The 22,912-nt window shown below is 45.7% G+C and overlaps 1 protein-coding gene across 3 annotated transcripts in view; it reads right to left on the reverse strand.

The window, feature by feature from the left end:
* Nucleotides 1-22,912, reverse strand: part of LPA3 (Low PSII Accumulation 3) — a 147,666-nt gene that overhangs the window by 15,218 nt on the left and 109,536 nt on the right. For 2 of the 3 annotated variants that reach the window (XM_086812803.1, XM_086812804.1), the window contains exons 9-11: nt 22,146-22,248; nt 13,662-13,722; nt 3,258-3,340 (exon numbers count right to left, since the gene is read on the reverse strand). In XM_086812803.1, coding sequence (XP_086668929.1) covers nt 3,258-3,340; nt 13,662-13,722; nt 22,146-22,248 — 247 coding nt within the window. The remainder of the gene's footprint in view (nt 1-3,257; nt 3,341-13,661; nt 13,723-22,145; nt 22,249-22,912) is intronic. The other variant, XM_086812805.1, reaches the window with a different exon arrangement.

Raw genomic sequence — 22,912 nt, forward strand, 5'->3', positions numbered from 1 at the left:
GCGGTGGCGAGCGCTGGGCGCGAAGGTCGTGCAGGCGACGGCTCTAGACGTCCGGAAGGGACCAGCGACAGGCGCGTTGGGCGGCCGGAACGGAGAAGCGACGGACGACGAGGATGGGAGGCGTATCTGGGCGGCGGGTACGCACGGGAGTCGACGTCCGGAAGGGAGCAGCGTAGGCCAGTTAGCTGGAACAGAGCAGCGACGGCGGACGGTAGGCTCTTCTGGGCGGCGGTGGATCTGGCTGCGCTATCGCCGCCAGCTAGAGAGGCCGGTGCCGCCCGCGAGCTGAGCGGCGGTGGTGGGCTCTCCACTATTGCCACCGGCTTTTGGTGGCCGGAAGTGGCTGACGGAGGCGGAGGCGACGGAACTGCCAGACGGAGTCGACGGACGGAATTGTCGGACGGACGGCGACGGAATTCTGTAGGTTTTCTTCCAGTGGCAGAATTTCAGGGGCAGCTCCCACCTCCCAGCTCTGATACCAATTGTTGGGTGTTGGACTCACACACTCACACACACAAACCTACACATTAGGGTAAGGTGCAAGATGGAGAAGCTCACACAGAAATGAGAGAGAGAGAGAGAGAGAGAGCCAAAAGTGTGGTATCCACAAAATGCAAGTCAACCCTTGCATGTGTGCCACATCCATATAATAATAATATAGATGTACAAAATATTATATGTTAGAGTGTCCTTTTACACTTGATGTCCAAGGGGAAAAATCACATGGGAAAAAGTGCCCTTGGTTAAGCCCTGTTCACACATAGCACTACCGTAAGTGAGCATATGCCTACAGTATGGAGACTTATCGTTGATCAGCTAGTAGAACATGGGGGTATGTCCTATATATTGGTTGGGCAAAGACGGGATGGATTGGCTGCTAAAAAACAGCCGACCATGTTATATTATAGAAACTATTTATGGATTGACAGCTGCAAGGGCATATCGATTCCTACTTCCACAACCAGGGATAAAGGGACATGCAGATCGCATGTGGCACATGAATAAGTCCTTACGTTGGTGGAAAGGTAATTTGGGAAAGATATGGCAAAGCAAATTACCTTTAAGACAGAACATTTTTCTATGGAGATACCTCACAGGAACGCTCCCAAGGGTAGGAGAGTATTTGGCAAAGCGGAAAATTGCAGCTCCAAATTGTCTACGGTGCCATCATCAAATAGAGAGTATTGTTCATTTGCTATGGTTTTGCACTAACACAAGGGAGCTTTTGAATCATCTATCTTCGAATATGACAATAAGAGATTCCCTGGGGTGACATTTGGGAAAATGTTCTGGTTGTTTGGAAGATATCCTTCCAGATTGTAGGAATATGCTCTTTTCTTTGGTTGGGGCTGCATGGACAATATGGCTAGATTGTAATTATGAGGTGTTTGCACAATCTCGGATCGTCAAGTATATTTACTTTAGTCGATCATTACGTCAATCATTGCATGATAGTTTTGAGTTGCAGCATGTTGGTCAACAGAACTACGAAGTGTTTTTCCACTGTTTTTAGATGTACTTCAATGAGAGCCTCTCGTTTTGAGGGTTCTCCAATACAAGATAAAATATTGGTTTTCACCCAAAAAAAAATGTATGCACGGTAATGCTATTGTAGGAGTACTTGCTGTTGGTAGCATTTTGGCAAAAAGAAAGATTGCTTTTGTTCATTGTCCAAGATGTTCTTGCTTGAATAAGATCATTCATCACTTGTTGTGGCTCTATCTTGACACATAGGGTTTCCTGCATCATTTATCTAGATGCTTGAATGCCAAATTTCTAGGTACATGTTTCTCTCAACATTTTTGGATTTCTGATAGATATGAGCAGAGATTTACACATATGGCTCCATTTTCCAATGGATGTGATTTTGGGCTCTCTTGACAGTTTGGATTGCTCATAATGGACTCGTTTTCTAGTCGACCTCGATTGACAAGTATCAGTATGTCCGTCAATCGTTGGGACAATCTCTACATGATTGCTATCACCTATAGCAGTTAGATCAGTGTCATTTGGATTTGCTTTTCCACTGTTTTAGCATTTGTGAGACCTCTGTTGCTTTCATGGGCTCTCTCTATACATTTGACCTAATAGAAACATTGGTTTTAACAAAAAAAAGTGTGGTAATGCTAGTCAAAAACCTTAGGATCAAATTCAAATTTGTGGGAAGTAGGATAGAATTAGATAAATCACTTCAAGAGGTGATACAATTTTCGAGAGAGAGAGAGTCTTATTTGAGCCATAAAGTCAAGGGTTTGGAAGCACATTATCTACCCAAATAAGTGCAAACTTATTTCTTAATTTCTTGGAAGAGAAGTTGTGCATGCAGATATACATCTACATACATAATACACACTTTTTTTTTTTGGTGGAATCATAAGTATATTAGATTTACAAGATGACTATCCAAAGTAGATAGTCTCAAAGTACATCAACTGAAGATGTCAATATAAGACAAATATACATCATGATCTATTTGGTCAACCTGCATGCAATCGAAGAAAGATTGATGCAGGGAGTACCGAAAGAAAGAAAAAGCAGAAAAAGCCGCATCACCGAAAACTCCATGGTTGCGAACTTTCCATAGTGTCCATAAAGCCCAGTAGCGCACCCATGAGAAGAAAAGAGTGAATTCTGGTCTGGGCAAATGAAGACCAAATAGCCAGAAAAACTTTCCAAATTTCATATTTGGAAATCTAGCCCGCAGAAGCTGGATGATAGGAAGAAAAAACTGACGAGAAGAAGGACAGTTCCAGAAAATATGAATGACTGTCTCCCTGGAAGCAGAGCCTCTATGGCAAGTGGATGGGGATATATGTCTGCGTGCCAGAAACTGTCCTGAGGGAATAACAGCCAAAAGAACGCGCCACAAAAAAAGCTGTTGTCGAAGAGGAAGCTTCGAATGCCAAAGAGATCGAAATCGTCTTTTCCACCACAAAGACGACCGATGCATATGCCAGAAGAGATTTGCCCGTTCAGAAACCCAAGGCAATGGCAACAAATGTTTATACAGACCAGCAACTGTAATATCAGATAGCCTCAAGGGATGGCATGAAGAATCAAAAGAGGAGATAGTCCAATCCTGTAGGCGATACATACATAACACACACACACACACACACACACACACACACACAAATATTGAGTCCAAAAGGTGAATATTCTTGCAAGAGAAGTTGTGCACGCAGATATACATCCACATACATAACACACACACACACACACAAATATTGAGTCCAAAAGGTGAATATATTGCCTACCTGGCCTAAAGTAAACCTGTCGGAGCTTTCAGCCACGCACACATAGGATCCATCTCCTTGCTTCAGCATTACTTGCCATGGACCTAGAAACAACAAACAAACAACACTTGTGAGCACCCATGCCAAGGAAAGTGTATGAGGATCACAACCGTCAAGCCAGATTAATGTTATGCTAAAGCTATACTGAGCTGGGCTATGAGACACCATGTTGAGAAAAGTCACTCTTAATTGGAGAGATCAAAAGTTATGACACCATGACAGACTAAATAGTGGAGCATAGCTCCCATTGACAAGGAGGTTGAATCAACAAGTAAGACTCTAGAGAAGTGTAAGCTGATTCCACATGTGCATTTCAAATCAGAGGGGGCAATCCTGCATGAGAGAAAGAGAGAGAGAGATCTGCAGCTGTGCCCCCCCCTCTTCGCCTGCCCCCCTCAACGCACTTTCTCCCCCTTTGTGGCTTGCTTCAGCTTACCCCCCTTCCTTCAGGCGCTGCCCACCAGCCCTCATCCCGCCCTCGCCCCTCCTCCTTGATCCCAGCCGCCTCTTCCGCCCTTCTCTTCCATCCCCCGCCCCTCCTACTTTGGTTTCCATTCCTTCCTCCTCACATGCCTATCTCCGCGCCACCGCCTGCCCCACTCCAGCTTCACAGGCTGCTGCCCCCCCCCCCCCCCCCCCCCCAAAACCAAACCGGCACCCCCACGATCCTCTCCAGTAGACCCCACGGCCAACATGCAGGTCATTGTGGAGGTCCGCTTGGCTTCTTGACCCTTGCCCCCTGATCCCTCTCCTCCCCAAGTCCCTTCTCTGCCACCTCCCCCTCCTGCCACACTCCCTACTTCTGAGCAGTCCTCTAGCCAGGAGTTAGAGGCCTTAGCATTATCCTTGCAGGTGACACCCCCTCCAGCTCCTCCAGTTTCATCACCAGCTGGCACTCCTTTCCAGAGCTTCTCAGACCCGGTGGAGACTCAAGTTTTCTCTTCACCAGTCACTACCCCCCTGACCCCCCGGAGCAGGTCCGAGCTGCAGTTGTCTCTTTCCCCTTGGTTGTGCAGTGAGGGACCATCTGGATGGATGAGGGGGTGGATGATGCCATCCTCCACAGAGGCGATTGTCCACTCTCACATGCTGTAGGATCTTCGCATCACTGACGCCATTGCAGTGGCATGGCCTATGGCCCGGATGGAGCTACTGCATCTCACGCCAAAGAGCAAGAGCCCCCACCTTTGCATCTACTTCCATCTCAGCTCCATCGCTGAGAAGGGCACTTAATGGCACCTTCATCCCCCCAAGATCCCACCACAGCAGGCATGAGAGGAGGCCCTAGCGCAGTACTTGGAGCGGCGCAAGCCACAGGTGGACAGCCACTACTCCCCGTCAAAACCAGCCCCAAAGCTGCAGCGGCCAATGCCACGGGATGCCATCTCAGTCTTCAGCCACAAGGATCACCTTGTCGAACATCCAGTGGCAGTGCCTACTATCAACAAGGCACCGAGAGGATTCGAGAGGAGCTCCAGCGAGCACTAGCTGGGGTAGACCTTGACATTCTTAATATCCATGAACACTTCTTCACTATAGGCCGCAGCTGCGGTTATTGAAAGATTCTGCCTGACAGTAGCCATACCGTCTGGTTTCCCCAACAATTGGCCAAAACCAGCCCCGAAGCTGTAGCGGCCAATGCCACGGGACGCCATCTCAGTGTTCAGCCACAAGGATCGCCTTGTCAAACATCCAGTGGCAGTGCCTGCTATCGACAAGGCACCGAGGGGATTCGACAGGAGCTCCAACGAGCACTAGTCGGGGTAGACCTTGACATTTTTATGATCCATGAGCAGAGCCAGGCCCAGCCAGTAGCCAGCAGTCTGCATGGAATCCAGATCAACACATTCAAGATCCAGTTGTTTCCGCCCGCATTGAGAAGATCTGGACCTCCCACAGCTTGATGCTACGTTATTTAAGATCAGCTTCTTTCTTCAAACGGCTGCTGAAAAGAGACTTAGGGCCATCGGAGTGTAGGAGAGGCCCCTCCACTGCAACGTAGCCTCACTGCAAAGGCTTCAGGAGCAGACTTGAGAGAGCGCTTGAGTTAGTGTGGCCAGCTGGAGGCTGCCTGCACCGCTTTAGAGAGCCTAGAGGAGCAGAGGAATGACTACAGGCAGACACGCTCGCTTCCCGAGCGCATAGTTGCAATGAAACGTGTTTCATTGCAACTGAATGAAACGAAACGTTTCATTGCAATGAAACACGTTTCTTTCATGGCAACTAGGAAAACCTATGAATTCAGCGTTTTTTATCCGGAGAGCACGATTTTCGAAAAAGCGTCTCTAGGCGACTATGAAATAGATTGAAGGAGCTCCTGCCTTGCACCAATCAGCCCCTAACAGCTCCTCCCGCACTTCCCAGGTTCGCTGATTTGTGCATTTTTTCTTTGATTTTGCAAAAAAAAAACACATTTTGAAATTTGGGGGTTTTCATGCCAGGGTGCCAATCCAGCCCTGCCTTCGTCAAGATGCCTCGCACTAAGGATGCCATGTGGGCCCATGTCACTCCTTTATCTAAATACAGTGGTTCACGCACACAAAAGTGAAAATGCAATTTTTGCGGGGTTTGCTCAAGAGGGTCCATAATCCGTGTTAAGGCCCATTTCACAGGTTTAACCGGGGAAGGCATTGGTGCATGCAAACTTGTGCCTGCAAACATCAAAGCTGAGCTACAAGAATGGAAAAGATAGTAACTGGCAAGACATGGTTGTGGGCTTGTGCCTGAGGATATTGGGGATAAAGGTGATGCATCAAAGAGAACACGGTTGGATTTATTAGAGGAAGATGCACAGAGCCATGCAGGATTCGGGGGTGCTAATAGTTCCACTCTCACTTCCACAGCAACACGAACCCTTTGCCCGCAGCACCCAGAGCCTCTCTAAACAGAGCAAGCATTCAAGAAAGCATGCAAAAGCAGGCAATTAAAGATGAAACTAGGGAACTCACTAGGCTTTTCATCCAATGTGCTTTGTCTTTTCACATTGTGCGCACACCACGATGGAAAAAGGCCATGAGGGCAATCAGTCGCATTGGATGTGAGTGGGAGAGACCCTCCTATGAGACCTTGCGCACTAAAGAGCTCAGAAGAGAGCAACAAGCAGTGGGGGTGGAGATGGAGCCATTAAGGGGTGGAGATGGAGCCATTAAAAGCCACTTGGAGCAAGTATGGTTGCACATTGTTATGTGATGGGTGGTCAGATATATGCAAGAGGAATGTGTATATTATTTTGGTGTCCTCTTACAAGGGCACTCTGTTTTTGTGTGCCATTGATGCATCTATGCCTGGGACAATGGTGATAGGAGAGTTTATATGGTCACACCTCCGCAAGGCGATCATGGAGATAGGCCCACAAAACATAGTGCAGATGGTCACTAACAATGGTAGCAACTCTCTCTATGGGACGGATGCTAGAGGATGAGTTCCCACACAGATTGTATGGACTCCATGTGCATCCCATAGCCTAGACTTGCTCATTGAAGATCTTGCCAAGATTAGGTGGATTGCTGATATCTTTGACACTGCGCGTAGCTTGGTGAAGTTTGTTACCAAGAGGCCCAAGGTCTTGGCAATGTTTTGTGCCAATAGTGACCTTGAGCTTCTGAAGCTCTCACAAACCAAGTTGGCATATGTGTTCATTGTGGTTGAGAGGGTAGTGAGAGTCCAATAGGGACTCATGCGCACAGTGGTTTGTCGAGAGTGGATGAGCTGGGAGGACCATGAGCATCCGAAAGCAGTTGCTTTTGCACGCAGAGTGATCCAAGAAGATAGTTGGAAGGAGGCAGAGGCTTTATTGAGCGCTCTTCAACCAATCTATAGTGTTCTTCGCATCAATGACATAAAGGGCAACACTCTTGGACTCTTGTACGAGTTCATGGACTGGATTGGAGAGCCTCTTAACCGATGCACTCTCTTGACAGATGAGAGGTATTGAACTTCCAACTAGTTGCCTTCTTGTTGTAACTTGTATCGTAGGCTTTAGCTAAGAGCTTTGATCATTCATGGCTACATTTCAGAGTTGAGGACATTCGACGGGTGGGATTGGTTCCATAGACCAATCCACGCGATTGCCCATATATTGCTGTCCACTTGTCCGCAGCGTGCGCAGCCCTCTCTTTCCGCTCTGCGCATACAATGTTCAAGCTGTCCGCCCTTGCTCAGGCCCCCAAGGCAGCAACTAGGGGGAAATACCCACAATGAATCTACAGGAGCTGGAGGCATACATAAAGATAGTGGAGGACAAAACCAAGAAGTTATTGGGCGAACAAAATAAGGTGCTCGACAGGGTTTTGAACCAACATGAAAAACAGTTGGAAGGCCTCCACAAGGAGATACAGGGAAAGAACAACAAGACTCAAGATTTGGCAGCACAGGTGAACCACCAGGAAGAGGTGATTCAGATGTTGAAAGAGACCTACAAACAGGAATGCTAGAGGCTGCCCCAATGATAGGGGAACTCCGGGCAGAAATGGAAGCCCTAAAGGCTACGGTCAAGGACCATACAGTGGAGGAAGGGGAACTGAATATTCAGGAGGGTCGAAGGACTGACTTGGAGCAAATGAAAGCTGCGAGTGATAAGCTGCGGGAAGAATTGCAGACCACTAAGAAAGATTGGGTGGAGTTGGTGAAGAAGCACAAACCCCTAGAAAGCATCATACATGAGACTCGAGAGGAGGAGAAACGCAGGAAGGATAGGGCCCTCCATATGCGAGTGCGGGGGCTTCCCCCAAGGAGGATGCCATGACGCTTTGCCAAATGCTAGGAGTGGACGGGATCGCCCACTCCTTTGCAGATACATGGAGGGCAGGCAAGGATATGACACGAGAGCGGCCCCTCATCATTAGATTCCCTGATGCCACCAGCAGATAGGCCTTCTTAGACAGGCAAGCTGCCCTCAAGGGCACACAGGTGTACATAGGAGATGATCTCACTCCAGCGCAGGTGGCACACCGGCATGAGGCGATGGGACAATTCATGAGGCCCGCAAAGTAGGCAAGTGGGCTATCTACAGAGATGGGAGGGTCATTATCACCGAGCGTCGTCCCAAATAGGGACGCGGGGTCTATGAGACCAAACACCTGAGGTTGGCAGTATGGAACTGCAATGGCATGCTGTGGTTGAATCCAGGAGGCTTGAGCGAGATTCTCATAGGCAGGGATGTCATTTTTTATACAGAGACTCATTAGAGCCCTGAGAGGGGCTTACCATTCATAGCCGGGTATGAGTAAGAGTTAGCTTTCCGAGGCGAGACCCGCACATCAGGAGGAGTACGAATCTTGGTTTCCCTATACAAGTGCCACAACCTCCGCCATAAAGCTCTCTGAATGTCAAGGGTGATCCCATAAGCCTTCCAATGCGAGCTAAGAGCAGGGACTCTCTAGATTTGTCCCAAAACCGAGTGTCTAGTGTTACGCATAGTGTAACTGAAAAAGGGTATGCTTTACATGGGGTTTAAACCATCCCTCCACTCCCACTCACGGGTCCCAGTGCACGTATCTGATAGGGCACCCCTCATATAGCTAGAGGCTCCAATAGTCCGTAATCATCCCTTGAGGGGGATATATATAGATGTGATTCCTTTCCCTACCCACCGCTCTCACCGGCGGGACCGCCGGACCCTCAATAATACCCTGTCCAAGACTTCTCTCCAAGAGCCATCTATCCTGAATGGAGTAAAAAACCGTACATCGTCCTCACCCGAAGTGGGAAGGCTCATGACCTAAAGAGGTACACCTGTCCCTGAAAATACCCCAAACCATAAGTGATGAGGCCCTTCCACGAAGTTTCCTGCGATCCACTAGTTAGGTATGGTTGCAATCATCTCCATAATCCTCTGACTAGTGCCGCTCAAGTGCTGGGTGCAAAGCATTCTCTCATCCTCCCTAAGACTCATGAGCCTCTTCCAATCCAACACCGAGGGCCCAGGCAGCCCACTAGATATGCATGGCTGCTCCAAGAGGTCTACCATAGTCATCCAAGATCACGTCATTCCACACAATGGGCTGCCTATAAGCCTCCTCAATTGAACATAGAAGAATATGAACCAAGAAGCTCCTACCTCGTAATCCGTGTAGAAGAAAGTCCTTCCAAGGCTTAGTGCCCGGAAGAAATCCTCTGATTACCATCTTACAAAGTAAAGCCTTACACTACACCTCCGGGTCAATGATGTTCAATCCTCCCTCTTGCTTAGGCATAATAATGGTATCCCAATCCACTCTCGCCCTGTGCCATCTAATCCTGACCAAAGGAAGTTCCGAATAAGCCAATGAAGCTGACCAATAAATCCCTTATGAAAAACCCAGCACGACGTGACAAACCAAGCAATAGCTACCAAGACTATAGAGGCCAAATCAAGCTTCATGCTACTCCAATGCTGAATTTTGCTTTTAATGCTCATGAGCACAGGAGCGAACTATTGTGCAGGCGAGATGTCAATGCCAACCTGACAGCCAAGGTATCTGGCAATGCATCCTCTCTCAATGCAAGTAAACCTTAAATCCAAATACCAATCTGTCTGCGGAGAGTCACTAATTTAGAATCCCGCTGATTTGTGCCAATTGATGGTAGGCACCTGCTGCCAAACAAAACATCTCCAAGGTAGTGTAGAAAGCATAGAGGCATGCTTGTGAAGCCTCCAAAAACATAGCAGTATCATCTACTAACTCTGAGTCTAGTAACTCTTCCTCTATGCGGGGAGGCACCCCCAGGACCGAAAGCCCTGGGGTAACCTTGAGAAACTTGATCATAGCCTCCGCTACTATAAGGTAAAGTAGTGGAGCCAAGGGGCATCCTGCCTCACAGAATGGGAGATCTGAAAGCACTTACCACCTTGCACGCCAAAACTGTGTTGTGAGCTTCCCTTTACATGCAAAAGACCCCTCTAATCCATTCTGGGGAGAAACCCATCCGTGCCACCGTGCCTTCTAAAAAGTCCCAATCCAAGGGTTGTTGGCTAGATTTAGCCCACTCCACAGCTCCCCAACACGAAAAGATGTCAAAAAAGTCAAAAAAACTCCCTCCTTGGAGGAAGCCATTGAGTCTCATGAATAACTCTCTGAAGAACAGGCTGAAGCCTCATACTCACTGTCTTCAGGACAAGGTGGATAAGACCCTCCGTGGGAAAAGGGAGCACCATACCAATACACTACATCTCCTACAGAGCAGGAAACATCATCACCAATGTAATCCCAAAACTGCAAAAAGAAGAATGGAGAGAGACCATCATCCCCTGGGCATTCCCTTTCAGGAGGGCATGCAAAGCATGTCTCAGCTCATTCTTCAAAAAGGGGGCATCCAAAGAGGTGCACATATCATCTGTAATAAGCCTGGGCATGCGCTCCTAGACTTTCTGTTGTGCAACATCTGTATCCAAAGAGTGGGCCTTTGCAGAGAGCAAGGTCTAATAAAAATTTGAGGCAATACTCCTCACCTTATTTGGATCAGTATGAAATTCTCCTTGAGAATCCTGCGAGCATCTCAAATTTTCCCTACTGTGCATAGGTCCATGAGCTGAAAAAAATAGTTGGGTGCATTTGCCACCCATATGTGTCTGAATGCCTGATTAGCATGAAATGCAAACTCAGCCCGCCTATCCATGGCCACCTGTAGCTCTAGCAGTGGACAAGAGACCTAGGATTTAAGGAGACTCAGGATGCTTCTTGTGTTCCCTCTGAAGCGCAACCAACTTGCGTCTAATAGCTCGCTCATGAGTCCTTGTCCAGAGCCTCTTCGTTATTGACCAAGACAACAGAATGATAGTGCTGGCTGGTCCTCTCTACGGCCAAGGCAAGCCTCTCCGAGGGGTCAGAATCATCACAAGGCCTTTAAATCTCTCCCACACAGAGACAGATTACTGACTTCTTTAGAGGGACTACCGGGAGGACCCAGCCGACAGCCCAGCAGCAGCAGCAGGCACCCCGTTGGACTCTAATTGAGAGAGCTATCCAGTTGGGCAGATCCAGACGCCCGAGGGTTCGCGGATCCTCACATCGGAGGCGGTGCCTACACCGGAGGATTCAGAGCATCATTGCGAGGCATCCGGCTCGTCCGACTAGGCATCTCACTATGGCAGATATCCAGGCCATCCGGCAGAGACCCATGCTAGAGCTCCTAGGATGATTACCACTCCAGCCATGTACTGTTGTACTCACTGTCGCTTTTGTACTCCCCCATATTCATGTATCCATGTACTCATGTACCTCATTTTTACTAGTAGCATTAGCTTTCCACTCTCCCTAGTTGCTGCTTCCAGATGCTCCCTACTGATGTATTGTAGGGCTAGATACTTACCTTCAGTTCTTTCTTTTCTTTTCCAGACAGTGTATCAGATGTCACATGGTTGTAACTTTAGGTCACTTTGGCCTTTTGAAGACGTTAATATAACATTTCATTTCATTTCATTTCTAACCTCCAAGGAGGTCTCTACATCCTAATAGAGAGAGTCTAGGATGCGAGCACGGGGTACTCCCTTCTGCCTCCAAAGTTCCCTGATGCACAAGACAACCGGGCAGTGATTTGATTTGGTAGTACCAAGCAAGATGGCAATAGAGCCTCCTCTATCTAGGCCCCAGTCATCCCTGCTTCTACAGTTATGCCACGAGTAACATAAAGACTTAGGCCTCCTCTGGAAATCCTCCTCTGTCCAACAATCCTTGCCATATGAGAGTATACATCTCTCCCACGAGGCTCTCTCCAAGGGCTGTGTTCTACCCTCGTGGCCACCCTTTTTGTCCAATGGCTGCTCAACCATGTTGAAGTCTCCTCCAACAATCCAATGATCAGCCTAGGACAGCAGTTCTATGAGGGTGCCCCAGAGGGCCACCCTCTCCCTGTACATTAGGCACATAGATATTCAAGATACCCAGATTTTGTCCCTTGTGCATAACCATAATCCACTGTATTCTAGCAGGTGTGATAACACCATGGCCAATAACATGAGGCAAAAGTGATGCTGGCACTGAGATGGGTTTAGCAAGGTTTGGTAGTGCATCTTCTGCCTATTCACCTCCGAGCCAAGCAACGCGTGCAGTCACATGAATCGCAGTTGCCTTGGTTGCAGAGATGGGGGAGGCCCTTTTTTTATGAGAACGACGTGAGTGACCTAGCATTGTGACTATTGTAGCAGCAACCGCGATTTGGGCTTGGACAATAGAGTCACACACCAACTTCGAGATGGGAGATGATCAGTAGCTTAGCTAAGTGCAGAGAGGCCATTGATGGCCCTCTCCAGCAGAGACCATCAGAAACATTTGGGTCGATCTCATCCACACCCTCAGGGTCCCTACAAGCATCTGGTTGGTGATTCAGATCACATGCGGCGGTGGGCGAGGGTGAGAGGTGTTTCTCCATGCCTAGACCTCTGCACCCTTTCTTTCCAAGAAGGACGACGGCGTTGCAACAGAGTATTGAGAGGACATACTCAGAGACAATGCCACAAGACGTTTACTAGAGATCCATCACTAATTTCTTCACAGCACGAGCACCCACATAAGCCACCCGCGCCGACACTGCCCCATCGCCATCAGCTCATACCAGCCGTACACATGGGCCATACTTGCGTCCCACTAAAGTCCTAAGTGGGCAAGCCTACTCCATCCTATGTGCCAAGTGCCCCCGACCCAGGGCACCGACGATCTCCACCACACAGAGACAGATCCATGAAATTCTCTGACAACATGGCATGCCTTCACCATAACCACATCTCCCATATAGAGTCATGTTTAAGTTTTCAGTTTTCACGTTCTTTTTTAGTTTTTCCATGGCACTCTATACCCATGGTATCATTGTGCTATTCATGGTCTCAGAGGATATTTTGTAGACGTTAATAGATCTTTTTTTCTTTCTTTCTCGGCTGGTATTTTATCACTGATAGAAGAATCTTCTTTTGGGGGAAAAAAAAGTGCATTTAAAATCATGCCATTTTAATAATGATTGTACTTGTTTTGATTCGCAAAATCCAGCCCACATTCCAGGATGTTGATCCTTGTCTGCAAATTTGATGGAGTTAACACCACAGCTAGCCATTCTAGACATGAAAACGGACCAATGGGAGTGTGCACTACTATGTTCTGCAGGTCCACCAGCTTAACATGAGGCAACTTGCCAGTATGCATAGCCAGCTCATTTAGAATGGCATTGCTTTAATTTGCTGGTCCTGATTATTATCAGTGTAAGATCTTATCCAAGGATCATTATCACAGGCAGCCAAAGTAGCAAACATGCATGCCCTCTAAAATTTATAATTCATTTTGGTCCAGTAGGTTCCTCACATGTATCATAATATCACGATCACCATGATCACATGTTGCAGGAAAAGGCCCCATAAATCACAACAAAGTTCAGGCAAGTCAAAGAGAGAGTGTAAACCTGGATACATGCGAAAAAGTGCCCCGCTATAGTCCACTACAAAGGGAGCCACTGCAATGCTCTGCAAAAGAATAAAGTATTTATCAAATCCATGAACAAGGTAAAACAAGAGTGGCAAAATGAGAGGCTCATAATACAACCAAGCTTTTTTGTGTTATGTGCCTAGATTACATAATTCTAGGATAGCTTTAAAAATGAGGTTAGGCTTATAATTATTGGGCTCAGCCTAAAGCGACTTCAGCCTGCTCTTATTTGCTAATTCCAAGCCTAAATAAGTGAGAGTGTATTTCTCATAATCAAGCATCACTGGGATGAGATCAGGCCATGACCAAGCTCTAGTAAGACACTTGGAAAAAAGGGCTCTCATTGTTTGTGATATTGGGACCTAGGTAATGTGCATGGTTGGTGTAGGTCTAGCCTTGGGCTCGGGAGTGCACAGGGTGGAGCTATGGTTGGCAGTGAGCTTGCCAGCAACCTCTTTGATTGGTTTTTATGTTTATGATAGTGCAAGATAGTGTTTGAGGGCTTTTGTTAGGCTCAGGCCAGCCTTACAAATGCAAGTGCCTGTTTCATACATTCATAGGACATCAACATAGCAGGGAAAACTTTTACATGCGGCAATACTTCCCTATGAACATTTCCTCACACTGCCGATGAGGGGTTCAATGAGGTTCTGATTTCTTATCTAGGATGCTAAGACTAGCATGACTCACTATAAGACCCTGCACTCTTGCATAGCTAGTTCCATGCCATTGAACACCATTCCTCCTGCGGTACAATTCAAGGACAATTTGGTCAAAAATATTTTATGAGCAGCTCACAGAGTGCTGAAATCTAGCTCCAATGGCTATGCCACCGTGGCAGGAGATCCTTCACTCCCAAATTCTCAGGATAGGAGGTGGGGGCTTTGTAGAAAATATGGAAGCAATAAACTAGAAGTGAAATGATAACAAGACTGAAAGACCAAGGGTTACCTTGAGATGAGTGTAGACAAGACACAAGCTTGATTGATTATTGATGTGACACCTACAATTTATAGGTGAGAAGTACAAGATTGAGTAGACTCACTTATGGGATAAATGTAGAGGTGCCACGTGGTTGGCAGACACTGAGATGACCAAGACTAAAAGTACTCCTAGTGAGCACTTATTTCCAACACCCTCCTTAAGTGGACACTAGGAGAAAGACAGAAAGACAAGACTAGAAGATAGACATAAAGACCTATAGACTGAGAGACAAGACATGACAGACAAAGATCCTGAGACACCCCTCCTCAAGTGATATCCTCATATGGGTCCACAAGGATAGGGACAAGATGGATCTAAAACAAGACACAGTCAGATTGATAGACAGATAGACAGACAACAGATAGACAGACAGACAAGACTAGATAGACAGAAGACTGACTGTAGACAAACAGATGGACCTTGAAGACATCCCTCCTCAAGGGCAATCTCTGCCTCTCAAGTAGGGACAAGAGAGAGGTCCTAAAGCAGAATGAGTAAGACATAGAACCCCTTGACCTACATCATCGGTGGTCAAAGTGGTAGACAAGAAAGATGAAGTAATCAGAAAGCCCACTCCTCATCATGTGAGGAATGAACAGCAAGATCTGCTGATGTAGATGCTGCAGCAACATGTGCTGAGGTAGATGCAGGGGCTGATGTAGAGGTTTTAGAGTAGCAGTCCTTCTCCCGGTGATTATCACGGCCACAAATGGTGCATGGATGAGCCTTGAAGCAGCATATATATATGTATATATGTAAATATATATATATGTATATATGTATATATACATACATATATGTATATATATACATATATGTATGTATATATACATATATACATATATATATATTTACATATATACATATATATATATTTATATGTATGTGTATATATATATATATATATGTATGTGTATATATATATATATATACATACATACATACATATATATATACATACATATATATACATATATATATATACATATATACACACACACTTTTTTTTTTTTTAATTTAGTAAAACCAGTAATTGTTATATTTTCATAAAGTCAATATACAAGACATTAGACTCCAAAGGAGAGCCTAATGGAAGCACACAAGAAAGTTTACATAATCATATTCTCCAGAGTGGAGAATATCCAAAGATCAAAAGCACTCGAAGAAAAGCTGAATACAAGATGCATCCATGTCACCCTCAAGGCAAGCAGCATATACAGACTGTCGCAATGAGGCTCGGAAAGATTCATATGATTGGAGATTGTGCCTTCCCAAATATGCAAAATTGTGTTCACTCCAGATGGTCCATAGGGCCCAATATCTCACCCAAAATAGAAAAAGTGAGTATTGGGACAAAGTTCTGAGATGTCTGCCAAAGAGCCAGAAATGTTTCCCAAATCTATGAGTTGGGAAGCGAAGGCAAAGATAATCAGAAATACGCCTGAGGAGGATCCTAGAACAAGGACAATGCCAAAGCAAATGAGGAATTGTCTCTGAAAGAGCCATACATCTTAGACAGGTGGATGATGCAATATGGCGTCTTGCAAGTGTAACCCCCACTGACAATGTACCTGTCAAACATCTCCAGAGGAAAAGTCTTTGTTTCAAAGGCATTTTACTTTTCCATATCATTTGAATATTCTTCCTCCACCATGAAAGGGGTTTCCTTATATGCCATAAAGAATTGCCATATTGCTGGATCCATGGAGCAGGCTGAAGTAAATGATAGGCTTTAATGGAGGTTAGAGCGGGGAGAGGAACAGGATGAGTGCCTGTAGTGGAGGAAAGCAACTGCCAATCCATAAGCCGATCCATAGGAGCCATAGGAGGAACTGGTAGAAAAGGAAATAATAAATCAGCAATTTTCTTCCATATGGTCCTGTGATGCATTCCCAAAGGATAGGAAGCCATAGCCTGGGGAAAAGATAAAACGTATCCCTGATCATCCACCACATCTTGTATATACCGAATTCCCAATTTAGAGAGGTTGTATGCTCGGATTGGTTCCTGTAAGGCAAGTGGAGTGTCAAAGATGGCACTCCAATGAATACTTTCCTGTCTCATGGAATTTGTCCCCGAGCAATTATCAGGAGCCCATTTAACTTTTGAAAGTAGCTGTTTCCAGTCCATAATCAAAGCAGTAGAGAAAGGGCAGCCTGGTATCTTTCCTGCAAATCTCCCAATGACAACCTCCCAGGGATCAGTAGTCCATTGGCCATAAGCAGAAGTCCTCATATTAACACACATAGATGCAAGCATACATGTCCATGGCTGTTGTTGGCGGAAAAAAGTATGCAGCATAGTGATTTTCCTTGCAAGGACATGATACCGCACATTTAGAATATTTAGACCACCATGCATCCTTGGGGAGCACAACAATTCCATCTTCATCAGTCTTAATGCTTTCACTGCCGCTTTTGTTCTCCAGAGTATTTCCATGGCTTGTGACATAAAGGCTGAAATATCCCGAGAGGACCAATGTAACAATGGCAAATAAAATTGCACATATGACATTACAATAGACTGCACTATTCTGAGCCTGACATGAAGCGGCCAGGTAGATATCTTCCAGAAATCCAATTTATGTTGCAGTCTTTGTAGGACCCATTTGAGCTGCTGCTTCCTAGTAATATGCCATCCTATTGGATATCCCAAATGCCTGACTGCATCTTTTGAATTCACCACTTGCCCAGGCCAAAGGAGAGAATGCCAATCACATTGTTTGAGAGGAAGTAATTTAGATTTGTCAAAATTAATATTCAGACCAGCTGCCAAGCCAAACAATGAAAGCGTGGTCATTAGCATATGTACTTCCTGGGGTGAATTCTGTGGCATGAAAAAGGAATCATCAGCATATGCTTGAGCCAAAAAGGATGATGTCCCAGGGATTGTGAGCCCTTTCATCTGCCCTGTATGTGTCAGATGATCAAGATACTTTAGAAGGGGATGGGTGACAATGGCATATAGCAAAGCACTAAGGGGGCAGCCCTGTCGTACTGATCTACCCAAAGTCCATGAGCGGGAGAGATGGTTTCCCAAAATACACTGAGAGGTAGATCCAGAGTAGAGCCAAAATACTGCATTTGCCATCTTGGGACCAAAACCAAGTTTGAACATGATTTGAGAGATGAAGTCCCAGTGAACAGTATCAAATGCCTTAGCAATATCCACTTGCAAAATAAGTACATCTTGATGGGAGTACTTAGCATATTCAATTGCTGTCAAGGCATTGGAAATGTTATCATGGATTTGTCTACGCGGGATAAATCCATATTGATAAGGATGAAGACCCACATCCAATATCGTATGCAGCCGGTGCACCATCATCTTTGCAATAAGCTTATAAACTACTGGCATCAAAGTAATGGGCCTCCAATCCGACAGATGATCACAGAGATGTTTTTTAGGCACTAGTTTTACTATGCCATGTTTCCATGAGTGTGGCATCTGGTTTGCCTGCCAGGCTGCATTGATCATCTGTAACAGGACTTCATTCAAGTCATCCCAAAAGACAATATAGAATTCCACCGTAAGGCCATCCCAACCAGGAGACTTATGTCTGCTAAGGTGAAACAATGCATTCTCAAGCTCTGTGGCAGTGAAAGATCCCTCCATGGTAAGAGCAGCATCCTTATCCACTATTTCAGAGACATGTCGAAGGAATTCATTCCTAGCATCAATCATTTGATTTGATGGGGAGCCAGGAGGGGAGAACATGTTCTGAAAATAATTATGGCATTCATCTTGGAGATCAGAGAAAGAGTGCGTCCATGATCCATCCAGCTTTCTAACTCGTAGGCATGAATTTTTCTTACGAGTAGCATGCAGGCCCTGAAAGAAAGCTTTGGATGAAAGGCCCTTATCCATGAGGGGCTTCGTTCTCGCCCTGATCTGCCATTTATGCAATTTTCTCTGATCATTGGCATGCAATTGAAAATGAGCATGTGAAAGAGCTTCCTGTTCATCCTCAGAGAGAGGTCTTGACTGAGAAAATTCAGTCAGTTGTTGTGCTGTCCTTTTTGCTTCTTTGATCTTATTTCTCCAATCAGACATATACCACTTGCCATAGCTGCAAATGATATTCTGCAGTCTGGTAACCAGGCTGTCCCATGCATAATTGATATCCTCCTGGGCATGCTGAAACAAAGGCTGTATTGCAAGTTTAATCATTTGCTGGAAATGTTGGTGCCTTAAATAGGCCTGATTTACATGCAGTAGCCTGCTAGAATGGGAAGGCAAATCATCCAAAGGCAGGCCAATGTGTAAATCCATCCAAAGCGGAGCATGATCTGATAATCCCAGGGAAAAGTCAATGGAGAGATGAGGACTGAAATCTGTAAATTGATGAGGATAAAAGAGGTACCATCTGTCTAACCTTGCCCAGTATGTGGTGAATGCATTGTGATGAAAAGTGTATCCGGGCAAGGTTTCCTGGAGGAGCAGCCATAAGTCTTCAGCCTGCACCGCAAGAAGCATACTCTCCCATTGCTGCCTTTCCAAAGATAACATGTGAGATTTAGAAGTAGTGTTATCTCTTGGCAGAGGGGAATTGTTAAAATCTCCACAGATGAATGCATTGGACCTCCATGGATATCTGGATAAGGAGTCCCATAAAGAAGCCCTCATGGCAGAGGTCTGCGAAGCATATACAGAGGCAAACTCAAGTATATCCCCATTGACATTGCATTGTATAACCAACCATCTGCCACTACTGTCATTAAAAGCTAACTGAGGCTGCAACTCATGTCTAGCCAGAATACATACCCCTGAATAAGTGGAGGTGCCAGCATAAAATATGTCATAGCCACTAAAATATCCATGCTGACCTGCCATGGAATGTTGATTGTGCTCTTGTAAACAGACAATATCAGGCTGCATTTTATGTACATAGTGCCACAAAAGTCTCCATTTTGAAGCATTGCAAAGACTCTGTACATTGTATGTAAAGCACTTAAGTGTTTGTAGCATGTAAAAGATATATACAAGGTGACATCAGAATGTACAACATCAACAAGGCAAAGGATCGGCCTGCATGGGTTGCATTCCATCATGGCCCATAAATGAGATGGCATTCTCTTCTTCATCTGAATCACATATAGGGATGCCCTTTTTCAAAACCCCGACCCAGTTTTGTAGGACAGGAGCTGAAGTAGAAGCCTGTCCTGGTGATGGAGAAGAAGCATCCCATTGTCGAGATTGAAGGGGACGTTGCTTTAATGCAATCACCTTCTTGGGTTGTTGAAACCCATCATGATCAATCACTGTAGATTCCTGCATTTTCTCTTTTCCTTTGTCTTTTGCTTTGGCAACAGGTGATTGTATCTGATTGATGGACTTGGCATTCTTTGCCGCATTTGCAGTGGGTGTCTTAACTTGGAGCTTTTCATTCTTTTCTCGTGTCTGAGGCGGCAATGCATTAGGGGGGGGCTTATGTAATACCGTTGGGCATTCAGATGCCAAATGTCCATACATATATACATATATACACATATATATACATACATATATACATATATACATATATACATATATACACACACACACACACACACACACATACATATACATACATACATACATACATACATACATTTGTTGTTTTGTTCTTTCCTCTTCTTGGAGAGCATTGATGATACCTTCAAGAGTAGGATTATTGTGATACTTGAAGGTAGTGACAAGAGTAGCATAGGTGTCAGGTAAGCTTTTGAGAAGCACAGCAATAGCAATATCTTCGGAGATGGGGGACTTCACTGATGCAAGCTGAACCATAAGACTGCGAAAATAATTGACATGAGAGGCTATAGTAGCTCCCTCCTGCATATATAGATCAAAGAATGAGATCATAAGTGCAATCTTAGAGTTTTTAGAGCGGGGTCCAAAAAGGGTATCCAAAGTGATCCATGCTCGAGAAGCAGACTGTATGTCGGAGATGTGATGAATGTAATCATCTCCAAGACCGAGCAAGATGATAGCATAGGCTTTGTCATTCTTGGCAGTGGGAGCGTAAGTGATAACTTGCTCAATGTCGGAATCTTCGGGAGTAGCATGATGAACAACATCCCACAGGCCTTCTTTCATAAGATGGCACTTGATTTTGATTTGCCAAGTATGAAAGTTGGACCCATTGAATTTGTCGACAGACATGAGAGAATGGGTAGAAGATGCCATGTGGGAAGGTCTTACCTCTTGCTAATGATGCAAGGGCAGTGTCTATTCCCTTACAAGATAGAGTTCAGTTTTGAATTAATTTTGAAAAAAAAAAAGAACTGAAAATATTGAAGCATACAAAGGATAATCCACTTTGGTTTTTACCTCAGGTCTTCCACCCTTTCAGGGGTAACCTGAGAGAGAGAGAGAGAGAGAGAGAGAGCTGCGAACAGAGATTTTTGCAAATAGAGAGAGATAGGGCCACGATACCCAGAGAGACCGGAGAGCGAGCAGAGGTGGAGAATTTGTTGCAGATGGACCTTGAAGACATCCCTCCTCAAGGGCAATCTCTGCCTCTCAAGTAGGGACAAGAGAGAGGTCCTAAAGCAGAATTTCAGGAGCAGCACGGGGGCCAGGAGCAGGAGCAGATGTCGGGGCAGATACAACGCAGAAAATGGCGGACAGAAATCTGCGCAGATAGGCAGCAGAACGGCATCTTCCAGAGCAGCTGCGCAGGTCCAATCTTGATGAAGAGGTATAGAAAGGGGGGGCGGCAGATGTAGAGGCTTGCGCAGCAAATGGCGGGGCAGAAATGGGAGCAGCTCCGGGAGAATGGCGGGCAGCAGCAGGGTAGTGGCAAGACTAGAGGAGCAAACCTTGCTCTGATACCATGTAGAAAATATGGAAGCAATAAACTAGAAGTGAAATGATAACAAGACTGAAAGACCAAGGGTTACCTTGAGATGAGTGTAGACAAGACACAAGCTTGATTGATTATTGATGTGACACCTACAATTTATAGGTGAGAAGTACAAGATTGAGTAGACTCACTTATGGGATAAATGTAGAGGTGCCACGTGGCAGACACTGAGATGACCAAGACTAAAAGTACTCCTAGTGAGCACTTATTTCCAACAGGCTTTCTTAAATGGCTGGTCCGTTCCAGCTAGCTTAGATAGTTGATGTGTTGCTGCAGCAGGCCAAACAGTACCATCATGACTGCCCCATTCCAGACCCAAACAGATCCAGTCGGTCTCTGCCCAGTAAAGATGTGAGCAGGCTTGACTCGCAAGTACCAATGAAAAACATTTTCATATTATGCCACGTATGTCAACTACCATCCCGTATAAATCGCATTGGTAGCTGCTCTGTTGCATGTAGTTTGCTTGTTAGACATGCGAAAACAGCCCAACCAGCACCACCATGACTTCAAGACCCAAACAGACAAGGCCAACCTCTGCCCAGCAAAGGTGTGAACTGGATGGAATTAAAAACCAATATGAGCTGAACATGATTCAAAAAAGTATATGAATTAAACAAAACAAGGCACCTTTGAGTAGTCTCGAGTACGAATGTAGAATACTGGAAGGAACTGTGAAAGAAAACGGTAATGCACCTCTTTCGTGGGGAAACCGAATAACCCTAAATCAGCTCTACAAAACAAGCCACCATATGTGAAAACAAGACAAAGAAATTTGGAAATTTTAGTAGGTCACTTGAAACATGTGCATCTCAGATGGCAAGTATAATAATGCTTTACTAGGGCCCACAGAAGGTAGCAATGTTTGGTGTTATAAAGTATGTATGTATGTATGCATGCATGTGCTTGTGTGTGCGCATGCGCATGCATGCTACTGGGACGCGAATATGGCCCGTGTATGGCTGGTATAAACTGATGTCAATGCAGGTGTCGGCATGGGTGACATGTGGATGCTCATGCCGTGATGAAACCAGCGATCGATCTCTGGGCAACATCTTGCAAGAGCTGTAAACGTTTTGAGTGAAAAAAACTCACACGAGTCGTGAGCTTGATCCCGCTGATCCCCCCGTTGCCTGCGCCTTCCCCCATTCCGCTATGTGCCCCTGCCCCCTGCCCCCCCCTTCCCTTTTTTTCTCTCTTTGCTGCCGCCCCTTTTTTTTCTTTCCTTTTTCTCTTTGTTTCCCCGCCCCTCTCCTCTCTCTCCTCCCGTGCAGTTTGCTGCTTCCTGGCTTCTGGGGTTAACAATTCTACTCGGCAAGCTTCGGTTTATTTTGGTCTTCACCCTCAGGAGGACTCCACGGCAGCCGCTCCGTCATCCCCGACCAAAGCCGCCGTTA

This window comes from Cibotium barometz, chromosome 18, assembly GCF_041138505.1.
Source record: "Cibotium barometz isolate CiBa-2024 chromosome 18, ASM4113850v1, whole genome shotgun sequence".
NCBI lineage: Eukaryota > Viridiplantae > Streptophyta > Polypodiopsida > Cyatheales > Cibotiaceae > Cibotium > Cibotium barometz.